This window comes from Tenrec ecaudatus, chromosome 12 (assembly GCF_050624435.1).
Source record: "Tenrec ecaudatus isolate mTenEca1 chromosome 12, mTenEca1.hap1, whole genome shotgun sequence".
In the NCBI taxonomy this organism is placed as follows: domain Eukaryota; kingdom Metazoa; phylum Chordata; class Mammalia; order Afrosoricida; family Tenrecidae; genus Tenrec; species Tenrec ecaudatus.
The window spans coordinates 41,339,294-41,356,393 of NC_134541.1; the positions used below are offsets into that span (position 1 = coordinate 41,339,294).

General features: G+C 41.7%; 1 protein-coding gene across 1 annotated transcript in view; it reads right to left on the reverse strand.

The window, feature by feature from the left end:
- PAK5 (p21 (RAC1) activated kinase 5) overlaps positions 1 to 8,008 on the reverse strand; it is a 137,316-nt gene extending 129,308 nt beyond the window's left edge. Inside the window, exon 1 of the mRNA XM_075527832.1 lies at positions 7,805 to 8,008. Coding sequence (XP_075383947.1) covers positions 7,805 to 8,008 — 204 coding nt within the window. The remainder of the gene's footprint in view (positions 1 to 7,804) is intronic.
- Between the last annotated feature and the right edge of the window lie 9,092 nt (positions 8,009 to 17,100).

Here is a 17,100-nt window from a genome sequence, read left to right on the forward strand (position 1 = left end):
ATACGCACAAAAAGTCTGGATTGAGTTTTGTTTTTCCCCACGTCTTCAGGAGCGGGGAAGATTACCTTCCCCAGATCTCCTGAGACTGGGCAAGTGAGGGGCTTTGGGGTTGAGTATCCTTCCTCTGTGGGAGTTGGAGGAATGAGAGGAAGGTGGGATCCCAGAGAATGCTGGTCTGTTAGTCTCACTGATTTTGAAGGTCTAAATCAGTGGTTCTCAACCTGTGGGTCGCGACCCTATTAGGGGTTGAATGACCCTTTCATAGGGGCTGCCCGGTTCATAACAGTAGCAAAATTACAGATATGAAGTAGCAACAAAAATAATTTCATTGTTGGGGGTTCACCACAACATGAAGAACTGTATTAAAGGGTTGTGGGATTAGGAAGGTTGAGAACCACTTGTCCTGATGTTTCAGAGAGAACTTTAGCAAAGGCCCAGCAACCTGCCTCCTCAGTGAATGCCTTGGTTCTGATGCTCACTGGCATGACTGCAGTCCTTCTGAAGTTGTAGTTTTGATGTGACCTTTTAAAATATGTTGGCCATCTGCCCCAAAGGTTTCATTTCATAATGACATTTTGCTTTTCTTTTTTAAAAAATGATTTTATAGGGGGCTCATACAACTCTTCTCACAATCCATGCATCCATCGATTGTGTAAAGCACATCTGTAGACTCATCACCCTCATCATTCTCAAAATATATGCTATCCACATAAGTCCCTGGTATCAGCTCCTTATTTTTCTCCCTCCTTCCTGCTCCCCCCTCCCTCACGAACCCTTGATAATTTATAAATTATTGTTTTGTCATATCATATACTGTCTGACATCTTTGTTCACCCACTTTTCTGTTTTGTCCATCCCCTAGGGAGGAGGTTATATGTAGATCCCTGCAATCTGTTCCCCCTTTCTATCCCACCACTGGTCCTGAAGGGATCATCTGTCCTGGATTCCCTGTGTTTCCAGTTCCTATCTGCACCAGTGTACATCCTCTGGGCTAGCCAGATTTGTAAGGTAGAATTGGGATATGATAGTTGGGGGTGGGGGGAGCATTTAGGAACTAGAGGAAAGTTGTATGTTTCATCATTGCTACACTGCACCCTGATTGGCTTGTCTCCTCCCTGCAACCCCTTTGTAAGGGGATGTCCAGTTGCCTACAGATGGGCTTTGGGTTCCCATTCCGCCCTCCCCCTCATTCACAATGATATGATTTTTTGTTCTTTGATGCCTGATACCTCATTCCTTTGGTACCTCATGATCACACAGGCTGGTGTGCTTCTTCCATGTGGGCTTTATTGCTTCTGAGCTAGGTGGCTGCTTGTTTACCTTCAAGTCTTTAAGACCCCAGATGCTATCTCTTTTGATAGCCGGGCACCATCAGCTTTCTTCACCACAATTGCTTATTCACCCACTTTGTCTTCAGCGGTTGTGTCTTGACTACATTTTCTTATGCACCCGCTTTGTCTTCAGTGATTGTGTAGGGAGGGTGAGCATCATGGAATGCCAGTTTAATAGAACAAAGTATTCTTGCATTGAGGGAGTATTTGAGTGGAGGCCCAATGTCCATCTGCAACCTTAATACTGAACCTATAAATATATGCACATACATCTATTTCCCCATCTTTATATATAAATATATTTACATATGTACATGCATTTATTTCGACCTCTATACATTCCCTTTGTACATTTTCTTTTCAATAACATTTTCAATCCCTACAACATACGTGCACTCACATTTTATAAAAATGCGTGTGTGTGTGTGTGTGTGTGTGTTTAGTTAGCGACTGATAATCATAGAATTGGGAGGATCCCTACATCTCAAATAGTCATATCCATGTAACAAATACATCCCTAAAACTAGCAGGAGTATAGAGTAACTCAATGTAGCTGGTATACTTTAACTTGGATTTGACTTGTAGACAAATCAGCTCCTGTGCAATGAAACAATGTCTTAATCTGAGACTGTGTCTGCTATGCCTGGGGTTTAACAAATCCCCTTCTCCCCATGGCTAATCACACCCGCCCCACATCATCTCATCCCTGTTTGCTCCTTTTACCACATCTCATAGCTCTCTTTTGGGCTCTCTCTGTTTGGGCTTCATTTACGTGAGCTATCTACTTCTTCTTGAAACTCCCCAATCTCATTCCTGCCATTGGGCCTTCGCACTGGCTCTTCCTTGTGACTCAAGTTCTCCCCCTCCTGGAAGTTCACATCTTTTCCCAGAAGTGAGAGGAGGCATTAAGAGAAATCACTTCTCTAAACTTACTTCTGATCAACAAGGATGAGCAGATGAGAGACATGGAAACAATTGCCACCTTGAATCAATGGGAGCTCCTGTTAGAAAATGTCAGATATTTACTTGCTCTTTATTTTAGGAAAGTAGATTTCAAAAAGAAATCCTCAAGGAAAAGGAAAAAATGGCTCACAAAATGGGAATCTTCAATGAAAACTATTGATCATGAATCTGGATCGCCTTCAGGAGTGGGCGTGGTCCAATCCCAGGACTGACTTCTATTTTATGTGATTTTCTGAGGAGGATGGTTTCTAATGCAGCAGTCGGGCATCTGACAACCAGTGAAAATACAGGACCTTGGTTTTAGAAGATTGTAAAATATCGACCATGACAAATCTGTGGGAAACCTATTCTGTCAGTCTTGTTTTTGTTTCTCTATGAATCTTCCAACTTGAAAGAATTAAAAGTTGATGGTTAGAACAGACTTGAAAGGCAAACTCAAAAAGAAGGTGGGGGAGTCCAGATCTAGGCATTCACAATGACTTCAAGACTTCATTTGAATACAATAATCTATGACAGTGAAATGAGTGGACCTCGTAAAATGACTTTTGAGTAAGTTGTGAAAGTCCAGACTGCCAGTCAGTTCAAGAAGGCAAAGGTCTGTATTTTCAGGGGACAAACATGTGGGTGGTGGGTAGCATGTGAAAAGGAAACTTCAGAGCAAATTGGACTTTCTACCAAAAAAGATGAAAAACCGGTTACTGTATCGCTTATGCCTTAAGGCAGGGGTTCTCAAACTTTCCTTGAGTCTCTTAGAACTGCTGTGGACACCGCAGGATTCTGCTTATGTTCTAGTAATCTTTTCCAGACGAGAACTAAAAACCGGGAGGAAAAAAAATGAAAACCCCAGAATGCCAAGCACACACCTCCCTTCGCTCTCTTCACATGTCACACAGCTTCTAGAAAATTCCATCGCACAACTAGGAGAGAACGAGAGGGGAAGGAGCAAATGCTGCCTTCATATTATTATGAAAAGAGTTTGCTCTTGTAGATACCCTGAAATCATTTGAAGGACCCCAGGGACTCGTACTAGATTCTGCGAACTGCTGCCAAAAAATGCTAACCACATGCCCAAGGAGGTGTGAACAGGGGCACCGTGGCAGGACTAACGAAAAGGAAATACTTGGAAACATCTCTGGTCGGTGAATGGATAGAGCAACAATGAAAACTAAACATGTAAAACAAACTTTCTTTTTTTAGTGCATCAATATACACTTATTTCAAAACAATCTTAAGTGAAAATGCAAGCTACAGACTATCTCATATAATAGGTACCATTGAATGAAATTTAACCATACCCAATCATACTCTAGAGTGCTATTTCCCTATTTCTACTTAAAAATTAAAAAGAAATCTGAAGCAAATCTGAAGCTCCATTATCCTTTCTTCATCTTAGGTAAAACCTACCAAGGCTTTTACACATTATCCTCTGTGTTTTTCTTTCAGTGGTTTCTCAAATAATCTCTAGGCTGTCAAAGAAGGAAGGTGCTCATGAACTTTTAGCTACAGCTGGTCTAGAACAGTGGAGCTCAAATTGGCTCCTGCACAAAGCAGCATCCATCGGAGAGTTCGAAGTGAGAAACATCAGGCCCGTCACAGACCTATCGCATCCAGATCCCGGGGAGAGGTCCAGAAGTTTGGGTTTAACAGTCCCCACAGGAGAACTCATCTGAGCTCAAGTCTGAGAATGGTTGGGTGAGAACCAAAGCGATCCTTCCTCTTGCCCTTCCACGCGCCTCATTAGGCTGGCGTTTTGGTCATATAGCCGATGGTATCCTTATGCTTGTGAATAAAATGATAGCGTTACCTTAAGAAGGTGTTCCTTCATGCTAATTGCGAAGTGCTTTAAAGAGAAGCCCCCTCTTTTCACTCCTGGTGTTCAGGCTCAGCCTGCTTGGACACATGAACTTTTGGCACAAGTCCCAACTAAACTATAGATTTTGGCTAAGTTTCTGGCATTGTGGGTCTCTTGGTATAGGCTTGCATTGGTCACATACTATGGGGAAACATTTCTTTCTCAATGACTTAAATCAGTGGCTTTCCAAATGTGGTGTCCAACCAGCAGTGTCAACATCACCTGGGCACTCCATAGAAATGTAACTTCCTGGGATCCACCCAAGTCTTACTGAATCGGAGTATCTGTGAATATGGCCCAGAGAGCTGAGTCTAACATGGCTGCCAAGTGATTCAAATGCAGAGTCTGGTTTGAAAATCTGACCTTAAAAAGGAAAAAAAAATCTACATCGAAGAGAGATTTCTCTTGGTAAACGTGTGCAATTTACAGGAAGTTCTGAATATTGGATACAAAAATCAGAGGAAAGACTCTTGGTTATACTGGCATAGTCCCACTAAGAACTAGCTTGTACAATATAAAACCAACCAAGCCAACCTCACTGCCACTGAGTCAATTCTGACTCAGAGAGACCCTATAGGACAGGGTCTGAGTTTCTAAGACTGTAATTCTTTATAGGTGTAGAAAGCTTCATCTTTCAACTGCAGAGCTGCTGGTGGTGTTGAACTCCTGACCTTGCAGTTAGCAGCCCAACAACTCAACATAAAGTGCTGTATATTTCTCCCACCTGCTATTTTTATGTTGCGATCTTTCCCTTTGCCAACTATAGGGAAAATTTAGGTAAATTAGCATTTTTTGTTCTATCTAACTTAAATACCTTTTAAAATGACTTTAAATCCACACAACACAATCTAGTCAGTTATGTCTATTAGTTAATACCAGCTTATTACAAGGACTGCTTGATTTCTACATGTTTTACAAGATATTATTGTTCTCAAGTGACTTGGGAGATTTTTTCCCCCAAACTGGCAGGCATGTTAGCCTCTTAAAATCTTGATACCTTACCTCTTCTAGAGTCACTAATTTTGCCCCAGGTGTGCCAACAGTAGAACTGCACATACAGTACTGGGAGTGGATCAATCTAAAGGAGTCTGAAAGCATGAGCTATTAGATGTCTTGAGCGTACTTCCCTTAGAAACATTTTGTTCACTCCACTCATACTTTCACAGGGAGATTCAATCTAGTGAAATCTTACGCGAGTGTTTCGCTGCTCCTTATCATCCTCCCACCCCTGAAGGCAACACTGGGCTTCAAACTCCGTGGCATAGTGGGTTATGTTTTTGGGTTGCTAATCACAAAGTCAGCTATTCAAAACCACCAGCCGCTCTGCAGGGGAAAGATAAAGTTTTCCACTCACACCGAACTTAAGGTTTAAGAAACCCACAAGGGGAGTTTTCCTCTGTCCTACAGGGTTACTATGAGCTGGAATCGACTTGATGGCAATGAGGTTGGGATTTGGGAGGGCTGGTTTTATTTTTGAGGTATATTTATCACTCAGCGAGCATCTACATTTCTATTCCCAGCATTTTCATTTCATGAAACTGGCTGCTTACTCATGGGGGTCAAGGTTAGAGGTCCCACGAAATAAGTAAAGGTCTCAGGATCTCAAAAGTTAAGGAACTTCCCTTCAGCCCTCAGGGGTGGGAGATGGGGGGGGGGGGCTGACACATAATGCTTGAAGGAGAATGAGACAACCCGTTCAGGAGATGGGAGATAAGAGCTTGGAGGCTCTTTCTTAAGCCTCAAATAAGAGCTTGGAGGCTCTTTCTTAAGCCCCAAATTCGCCTGAGCATGGTAGAGTGTCATCAGATTTGGGAACATCTTTCTTTGCTGGTGACCAGGACTTGCTAGGACCTGGGAAAGTAAATGCCATGCTGAAATAAATGATACTCAGTTCTCAATAACACATACCCTCTTTAACAAGGTAGCACACACCCAGAACTATTAGTTAGAATAAAAAGACTAAAACAAGAACAACAAAAACCTCACTGCCCCTGAGGCAATTCTGATTCGTGGTGACCCTAGAGGATGGGGTAGAACTGCCCCTGTAGGTTTCTGAGTCTGGAACTGTTTACAGGAATAGAACACCTCTTCTTTCTCTCTTGATTAGCTAGGATAGTACACAAATACTGCTCCTGCCTGGAATATTCCTCATGCAGTCATAACTGAACACAGAGTTAAAAAGTAAATCCTAGTGTTATGTGGGCATTTAAAATTTTCCATGATGGTCAGTAGCAGAGGACTTGTCTGGGCATACTGCCCGTTCCATTTTCTGGGTTTCTATAACAACACGGAATATAAAAAAACAATGAAAACAGACAGGGCCTTCTTTCAACCCCAAGTTCTTTTAGCTGTGGCCCACTCTGTGATTTGGTTATCAGTGAAGCCTTACGTTCATAACTTTCATTCTTTTAAAAAAATCATTTTATTATTAGGAGCTCGTACAACTCTTATCACAATCCATCCAGCCAGCCATTGTGTCAAGCACATTTGTGCATTTATTGCCATCCTCATAAGGAGAAATTTATGTTCAATTGTAGGACATTACTTAATATTAACCATGGAGTTGATTAATTGGCCAGTTCCTATGAAACAGCAATCAATACCTAGTTTCTTTTGTTGTGAAGAACAAACCCATGTATTCAATTAAAAGAATGAATAAAATTGCTCATGACTAATAAAATTGTAATTTTTAATTTATTCAGTTCAGGTCACATAAATATTCCCCATAATTTATCAGCTAGGATCCATTCTTGAATCCTTTAACAATTAATCCACTTAAGCTTTGCGTATCATTTAAACAATTTTATTCAATCGTCACTTTAACCTAGAATAAATTATTTACATGGCTGAGATGCCTTCTAATAGAATAAGCATGAGAATAATCTGGACTTAGTGCTTTATCTGGTTTATAGAATCCTGAACGAGAATATTGGCTAACAAAATGATGCTAACCTTCAATTACAAATCCATTCCTGTAGCTAGATGTTGGGCAATCATATGGTGGTCTGTGGAATTCTTATTATTCTGAGGTATGGGATGAAACTATCCTGACTAGATTTTCTTTGCAGTTATTTGGTGTATTGAAAACAAATTCACGTTATTATAATTATTTTCATGAACATGCCTTACCAAAAACCGACTAGTCATTTGTCTAAGGTAAATCATATCCTATTATAGACCTCAAATTATTTATATCAAATGGCTCCATTGTTGGCTATGTAGACAAGTTTATATACATTTGCTTATTATCACAATCTTGTGGCCTAAACCTTTATATACAAAAAAGGCTAAACAAACAAATAAAAAACAAAGGTTGTCTAATATATTGTTTAATCAGAAGTAATTTCCAATATTAACCAGAGAGGATAAATATTCTTCAGCAAGCACCATTTAAAGTAGAAATAAACTTTCCTATCTTATGAATGCACTTTGCCTGACTAAAGAAAAAAAATCGCAGATCTGAAAGCTGAGACCCCTTCTCATATGATGCAACTTATAATAAGCGCTAAATATTGTAATCTTAGAAGGATAATTATGTATAATCTGGATATTTTCAGCCACATAGTTTAGGCATTTTTATTGCTTACCCATAAAAATGGTACACTCAATTAACTAGACACACTTCGTAAGCCAACTTAAAGACGAACCCTCTGCATACCTTCATGGGAGCCAGCTGGATGGGCGTGATACATGAAGGGTCTACCATGGGCTTCGGCCTGTTGGCCGCATCAGCTAACAGGCTGTGCCACTGCTGGGGGAGGCCCGTAAATTTCTGTTCTTGAGGATCAAACCCAGTATGAACCCTGTGTTCGAAGTTGGATGGGCCCGATATTTCAATCTTTTTCTTTTTCTTCCCAAACATGATGCAAAGACCTAGGGAATGCAAACAGAAAAGAGGCAACTGTTATATCTTGCCAGCAGAAGACCACAGAACTACTGTTGATCCATTCAGGGTTATACCTTTTTAGAGATTTCTTTTTATACTAACTTTAAAAGATGAAATCTGGATTTTCAAGGTGGTAGGACAGATTTTTTTCATTCTGATATTTTGGGGGCTCTCTTTGGCTTGCTGTGTTTCCGTGTGGGTGGTGTCTAGTGTTCTGTCCCATTGGCGAGGTTCAATTTAACCATAAGATCTGCTTTGACCACCAGACTACAGATAAAAGAAGTAGTGTGGGTGGAGGCTTTGGGAACAGGTGTGTCTCTTTTCTTTCCCTCTTGCCTTGAGCATTTCTCAGGTAGATGATGCTACCTAGGTTTAGGTTCTGGAAGGAGAGATCGAAGAAGCTCATATCTTCTCAGCCTCCAGTCTAGATTCAATCAGTGCTATGGAATGAACTGTGTACCACCAAACTAAGTACCAGCATCCTGGCCACTACACTTGCAAATGCAACCCTTGTTTTGGAATTAAGTTTTCTTTAAAATGTTATTGAGGCCAGGTCGAATACCAGGGTGCATCCTAAACCTAATCACTTCTGAGTGATGGAGGGGACAGCGGCGACAGAGACAAGTAATCACAAAGTGGCAGGTAGCTGTCATATGAGTATCAGAAAGAACCGAGGAATGCTGGAAGAGAAAGAACTGTTAGAGCTGACAGAGACCATTCCCTCGAGCCAGTTCCCGGATTTGAACGTCTTCCTTCCTACACTGTGAGAAAACAAAGAGCCGTTAGTAGTATTCTGTTGTAGTGACACTAGCCAACTATGACACCCAGGCAAGCCCAACTGAGCCCTAGCTGAGCTGCAGCCAAACCACAGCTGACTCCTGAGTGAAGACGAATGGTCAATAAACCATCGAGATTCTGGACTTGCTTGTTATGCAGCATTGTCAAAATCTAGCAGCACGTGTGAACTTAAAATACAAAACATTATGGGAAAATTATGGGCATACCTGGGACAATGGGGTTAATAAATATGCCTACCACATGAATTTTAAATGAGCAAATTCTTGTAAAGCAATGGAAAGAACACTTAGTACAAAGTAACTCTCGGTTGCGTGAAGCCTTTACATTATAGAAATTGTTACACAGAAAAATCAAATCAACCCAGCAGCAAAGACCTGACTATCAATTAAAACCAGGCAACATCAGATGCTGCTGTGTAGCTGATTGGGGGTCTGGGGCATTTTTAGTGGGCATTTTTTGCATGTAATTTATTTTCACGAAACATTCCTACATATTCTCAGGAATGTTTCGTGAAAATAAATTACATGCAAAACTACTACTTGGTCAGGTGTTGGACAAAATTTTAGATCTCTGTAGACATGTCAATTGTTTAGAACAAGAGATGGCAATTCTTTTAGAAAAGTTACTTAGAAGTGTTCCTTTACATGTATTTGTACCCGAACAAGCACTAAATCCTGCTAGGTCAACTATCGTGAATATTGGGATAGAAATGAGTTACTAGTCTCCTCCTAATTGTAACTTTCCCAATGGGTGCCATGCCTTCCAATTGAAGGTATGAAAGCAAAATAGCTGGGAATTGATACTTTCCTGTTTTTAAAATAGGAGAATTGTAGATAGCAAATCGACGTTGGAATGGTTCCACCTATGCTTTATCTGGTGATACTACACAGCTGTAATATAAATGGTCATAAATATAATTTTACTATTTTAACAAGATTGAGTGAAAAGATTATAGAGGAAGTAACTTAAGAGGAAAATAGTAAGATCTTGTTAACAATAGCTATTACTCTATTTGCAGTGAGGAATCTCAGATCTGGGTGAAAGTTAGTTCTTTGCCTTTGAGCACCACGGAGCAGAAGGACATATAGTCAGGAAATGAAGATTTGCTTGGTACATGGTTTCTTCTCGCTAGTCTGTCTATGTTTAGTCTGTATCGGTCACATTGATTAAGATGAATGCACTTGATCCCATTGAAAGCTCATCATCACCTGAGAAGGAGTGTTTTTGAGGTGCCAAGATCACCTCCAGGTTTGGTGATTTGCTCAGAGAAATCACAAGCTTCCGTGCAGGGGCAGTGGATCCTTTAATATGGTTCTTCTAGCTAAAGTCTCTCTCCCCTACCAAATGACCTTTTCCAGCATTGTTTTGGTAAGAAGTTAGGGAAGACACTGATAGAATTTTCCCATAAGTAACTGTGAACAAGATTCCCTGGAATGTCATTCAGCTGTGTATGAAATGAGAAGCAGGAGGAGCTATCTCTTTCCTAGCAAGGGCTAGGTGTGGAGCACATCGTCCGCATCCAAGAACCTTGTGTGGTGAACCTGCTGGGTCCAGATGACTGCTACAACATCAGAAGAGCCACATCAGAAGCCAGAGCCAGAGGCAGAGCATGGATCAGAGTGATGGACCTCCTGACCCACACAGCAAGTAAAGCAGAGTACTTTTGTATAGGAGGCTGTCTTGTGGAGTGGGATACCTCTCAGCACTTAATTGGGGAAGTTGGGCTTGCCAAACCATGGCAATGGAGCAGAGTGCCTTTGGACTGAGGCTTACTGGAGTGGGATACCTTTGGGAATATAATTCACGAAGCTGGGTTTGCTGAACCCACAGAGTTGACCTGAATCCAGTTGTGTTGAGGTTTACAGTAGAGTGGTATGCCCCTTTGGGCATTGAGTAGTAGACCAGAGAGAACTTTGTACTATGTCCTGATAAGCAGCTATTCTGAGTATTTCTCACTGGCATTACAACTTGTTAACTTCCTTAATAAACCCTTCCAGCAGGGCGACATTGGTCAGTGTAAGACATGAAAAATAACAATTAATTTATAACTTATCAAGGGTTCATGAGGGAGGGAGGTAAAAAATGAGGAGCTGATACCAAAGGCTCAAGTACACAGAAAATGTTTTGAAAATGATGATGGCAACAAATGTACAAATGTGCTTGACACAATGGATGTATGTATGGATTGTGATAAGAGCTGTATGAGCCACCCGTAAAATGATCAAAAAATAAATAAAAATAAACCCTTCCAGGATGAATTTTGTCTGTGACTTTTGTCCAGCCTTTGCAATGGATATATAGAGAATGCTGATTAAGATAATACACTCAGCAAATAATCACATCTGTGCCGTGACTTATTACAGTGGATGAATGTAAAGTAATATCAACACGGGCAAAGGAGACCAGCAGCAAACTCCCAAGTGTCCTCTCTCCAGGGAATCACAGTGTACACAACGAGTTGTGACAACACACGGGGAATGTGGCATCCCAGGGAAACTCCCTAGGGACTCCGGGCCCGTCCCCAGGGTTGCTGATGAGCACTGCTCAAGAAGGCATCTCTGTCTAGTATGTTTGGAATTTCAGATTCCCAGAAGGAAAATGGGTATTCAATATAAACTATACTGTTCACACAGACGGTGTAGGCATAGTGTATATCTATCAATTCTGAAATCCCAGCCACCTGGCAAGTAAGCCTGAGGTAAACAATCTCAGCCCTGTCAATTAACTTTCTGTACAGGATCATTGTCTCAATTTTGCAAGCGAGGCAACCAAAACTCGGACCCCAAGAGAGAACCTGGAAATACTGGAGACCGGTTTCAACTCATAGGGCCTCGATTTAGTTTAGATGCATGGACTTATAAGGTAAGTTCGTACTGTTTTTTTTTTTAAGTTGGTAAGAGTCCTACTTACTAGCATTTTACACTGTTATCTCACGCACTCATTCTTTCACTCAACAATATGTACCCGGCACCTATTCTGTGCTGGACCCTGTTCCAGGTGCAGGGGATGCAATAGGGAACAAACTGAATAAAGTCCCTGGCAGTACACAGGATAAATTCTAGGTCTTATCAAGTCAATCCATCAGAGATGAAGTATACTTTCAGGAAGTAATAAACACATAGGAGCCAAACAAATCCGGGAGGAAGAGAGTGTGATATGCAGTGCTGTTTCCTGAGGGACAGTAAGAAAAGGCTCTATACAGAGATGGTAGACCAAACAAATGAAGGGACCAGGTGCGCATTCAGTGCGTGAGTGACAGATCAAACAGCAAATCCAAAGTCCCTGAGGGGGGGCGTGTGTGTGTGTGTGTGTGTGTGTGTAAAATGCTTGGGGAGCAACCGAAAGACAACATGACTGCAGTAATTCATCAGGTAAGAAGTAGCAATCAGAAGTTGTAAGGGGTAGCAATGACATATAAGTGATGGAAGAGCTTGGAATTTGGGGCATGGGCAAGTCATTATTTGACTTATGAGTTAAATGAGCATGTGGAGTGACTATTGACTGCAGAAGGAGATTTGGGAGCCAGAGAACATGGAAAGCATGAGGCGATTGTGGCAGTTGTCTGGGGGAAGACAATGGCAACTTGGACTTGGGTGGTGGCAGTGAATGGTCAGATGTAGTCAGACTGGAGGTATAGGATGAAGCTCAAGCCAGGGGTGCGATGTAATTTGTGAGAGAAAAGCCAATGGCCAATGGCCATTCTAGAGTGGTCCCACTTATTAAGATGGAGGATTATGTGATCAGATAGCTTGTGGGAAAGATCAATCGAACACTGTGTACATATCCAATTTGGGGCACAATATTGAATAGGTAGTTGGACTATATGAGTCTGGAATATAGGAAGGGGTAAGGGACGAATAGATAAAGATATATAAGTTGTTGCTAGCTTTCTTACAATCATCCTGACTCCTGGTGATCCCATGGACGATGAGATTGAACCATATGATTCTGAGTATTCATTGGCTGATTTTTTTTCCCCGAAGTAGATTGCCAGGATCTTTATCTTAGTTAGTCTTCTCTGATAATGCTGACAAAACTTCTTCACCATCAGAGTAACCTGCAAACTCTTTGTGATAGGGATGGTGGCTGTGTATGAGGTGCATTGCCTGTGAATCAAACTTGGTTCTTCCTTCTGGAAGGTAGGGATTCTACCACTGAACATCACCATCCTACAGTGGTATAAAGATGACATTGAAAGACACAAGACCAGTCAGTAGCACCAGGAAAATGAGTATTTTTAGGATAGAGGAACGGTCCAAAGAGAGGCCCAAGTGTTAAGAGTTTGGGAGATGAATTTTCTTCAGGGAAGGAGATTGCAAAGGAAAGGCCAAAAAAGTAGGAGGAAAATTCTATGAGAGAGGTTGTCTTGGGGAAGACTGAAGACCATGTCTGAAATGGGAAGAAGTGATGTCAAACATGGGTGAGAGACTGTGGGTAAAATGAAATCGACTACTAATTTGAATACAGAAAATGAGATTGTCAATGAGGAGACCAATAATGACCTTGTTAAGAGATATTAGTGAGGCGGTGAGAGTGAACATCTAGTGTGAGTGGATTAAAGAGCATTGGAGGAAATAACATAGTTATAAAAAGATAGAAAAGTCAATTGAAATTATTAGTTGTAAAAGAGAGCATTAAAAAAATAAATATTTTGCTTGAAACCTGGTCCCCTCGGCCCTTCATTATCACACATGTTGGTGTGCTGCTTCCATGTGGGCTTTGATGCCTCTGGGCTAGATGGCCGCTTGTTTACTTTCAAGCCTGTAAGTCCCCAGATGCTCTATCTCTCGATAGCTGGGCACCATCAGCCTTCTTTACGACACTTACTTATGCACACATTCATCTTCAGTGTTTATGTGGGGAAGGTGATCACACAATGATGGTTTTTGTTCTTTGGTGTCTGCTACCTGATCTCTTCAACACCTAGTGTTCACATACACTTGTGTGCTTCTTCTCTGTGGGCTTTGTTGCTTCCAAGCTAGATGGCTGCTTGTTTGCCTTCAAGCCTTTAAGACCCCAGACGCTATATCTTTTGATAGTCGGGCACCATCAGCTTTCTTCACCACGTTTGATTATGCACACACCTGTCTTCAGCAGGACCAATGGTGAGAGGGGCGATACCAGGAAGGAAGGGTGCATAGAAAGGGGGAACCAATCATGGGGATCTACATATAACCTCCTCTCTAGGGGATGGGCAACAGAAAAGTGGGTGAAGGGAGATGCTGGGCAGTGTAAGATAAAACAATAATTTATAAATTATTAAGCCTTCATGAGGGAGGGGGAGGGGGAAAGGAGGGGGAGGGAAAAAGGAAAATGAGGAGCTGATTCCAGGAACCCAAGCAGAAGGCAAATTTTGAGAATGATGAGGGCAACAAATGTATAAGTGTGCTTTACACAATTGATGTATGTATCAATTGTGATGAGTTGTATGAGCCTCAATAAAATGATTTAAAAAATAAAAATAAAAATATTTTTATTCTATAACTTTGTTATAGGGCTGGTTAAAACCATCGTACAATCCCCTACTTTTTAAAAACATCATTTTATTGGGGGCTCTTACAGCTCTTATCACATCCATACATCCATCCACTGTGTCAAGCGTATTTGTACATATGTTGCCATCATGATTTAAAAAATATTTTCTTTCTACTTGAGTCCTTGGTATCAGCTCATCCCCCGCAAACCAATAACCCTTGATAATTTATAAATTATTATTTTTTTCATATCTTACACTGACCACTGTCTCCCTTCACCCATTTTTCTGCTGTCCATCCCCCTGGGAGGGCGTTATAGGTAGACCATTGTGATCAGCCCCCTTTCCCAACCCCGACTTTTCCCTTACCCTACTGATATTGCTACTCTCCTTATTGGTCCTGAATTCCCTGCACTGCATACTCTTATCAGTACCAGTATACTTGCTCTTGTGTAGACAGATTTTTGAGTTTGAACTGGGGTCATGATAGTGGGGGAAGGAAGCATTAAAGAACTAGAGGAAAGCTGTATGTTTCATCAGTGTTATACTGCCCCCTGAGTGACTCATCTCTTTCTGGTGGTGCTTCTGTAAGGGGATGTCCAATTGTGTACAGATGGGCTTTGGGTCTCCACTCCACCCTCCCCCTCATTCACATTGATATGATTTTTTGTTCTGTGTCTTTGATGCCAGATACCTTATTCCATCGACACCTGATGATCACACAGGCTAGTGTGCTTCTTCCCTGTGGGCCTTGTTGCTTACCAGCTATATCTTCAATCCTTTAGGATTCCAGAAGTTATATCTTTTGATAGCCGGGCACCAACAGCTTTCTTCACCACATTTGTTTTTGCATCCATTTTGTCTTCAGTGATAGTATTGGGAAGGTGAGCATCACAGAATGCCAGGTTATTAGAATAAAGTGTTCTTGCATTGATGGAGTAGTTGAGTGGACGCTTAATGTCTGTCTGCTGCTTTAATACTTATTATATAAATATATGTACATAGATCTACTTCCCTATTGTTATATATATATATAAATGGATTTACATATGTACATGCCTATATTTACACTTCTATAAATGTCCTTTGCCTCCTAGTTCTTTCCTCTATTTCCTCCTTATTTTCCTCTTGTCCCCCTATCATGCTCAGCCTTTATTCGGGGCTTGGTAATTCCTCTCCGCTACATTTCCCTGGATCAACTCCACCAGACACCCTATGCCCTCCTTGCCATCAAATGTAGATCACACGCTGTTCCCTTGTCCCTGAGTTTGTTGGCTCCCCTTGTACCATCAGTCCTGTTGTTTTCTACTACAGATTGTTTATCCAACCAGTCTTATCTAGATAGACAAACTCCCTATTGCAGAGACAATAATAAGCACAAAAAGAAGAGAAAGCAAAGCAAAACAACAAATGAAAATAAAGAATAAAACAACAACGACAAAAAGAAAAGCCTATAAATCAGCAGTTCTCAACCTGTGAGTTGCGACCACTTTGGGGGTTGAACAACCCTTTCACAGGGGTCCCCTGATTCACAGCAGTAGCAAAATTACAGTTACGAATTAGCGAGGAAAATAATTTTATGGTTGGTGGGGTTGGCGGGGGGCAGTCACCACAACATGAGGAACTGTATTAAAGGGTCGTGGCATTAGGAAGGTGGAGAACCACTGCTAGAAATAGTTCCAGGTCTGTTTGTTGACCTTTAGGAGTGCTTTCAGGTTGAGTCTGATAGGCTGCCATGCGTTGGCCCCAAAGTCTATTTTTGGTATTCCCTGGGCACTTCATTACTTTGCTCCCCTTGCTGCTCTGTTGCATGTCTTTAGTGTTTTGCCCCAGTGTGGTGGGGTCAGATCAGGCACAGTTCCTGCAGTGTGTCTCCAGTTGTCCTCCATAGCGCTATGGATCAGTGAGGGACGTCGTGTTTTGTGGTGGGGCCAGCTCTATGGTCCTCTCTGTGCTTTGGCTGCTCTGAACAGGAATATCATCCTCAGAACATGGTGGGTTAGGATGTGTCCCACTCTCTCTCCATCCCTCTTTGTTTGCTCCTGTGTTCTCTGATTAGACATGTCCCTCTCCCTGAGCTGTGAATTTTCTGGGGGGTATGGGGGGTGTCCACATAGTTGGGATTGGGGGCCAGCCCCGCAGACCTCTCTATTGGTTCCCTGCTTCAGGCCTGAATGTTGCACTGTATGTTGGCGCACTGGGTTGAAGTTGGGTCCTTCCCTCTCCTGTGGAGCTAATTCCCTATTATACTAAACCCGTGCTCAATTAAAATTAACAGCACCTATCTAATCAGGATGAGCCAAAGTGTAGGGATCTCTGAAGAGTCACAAGGCTGTGTGATCTTTAACTCTAGCCTTAACTTTTTAAATAAAAGAAAGACTGTTTTAATTCCTGTTTCAATGACAAATAAGAGAGTGATCAGCAGGGTTTATGACGTCTGGCTTGAATGGAAATTGTATAGGCCCTTCTCAATTGGCATCCCAACAAATCTCTCATAACCTAAAGCTCAGTCTTTGTGCTTCACTGTGCACTCACTGCCATTAAGTTGATTCTGACTCATAGCAACCTTATGTGTGTGTGTGTGTGTGTGTGTGTGTGAGAGAGAGAGAGAGAGAGAGAGAGAGAGAGAGAGAGAGAGAGAGAGAGAGAGAGAGAGAGAGAGAGAGTTACTCCTGCAGGTTTCCAAGGCTGCAGATCTTTACAGGAGTAATGTCTTATCTTTATTCTGCCAACCTACTGGTGGGTTCGAACTGCTGACCATGTTGTTGGCACCTAAACAAATGACCCACTACACCAC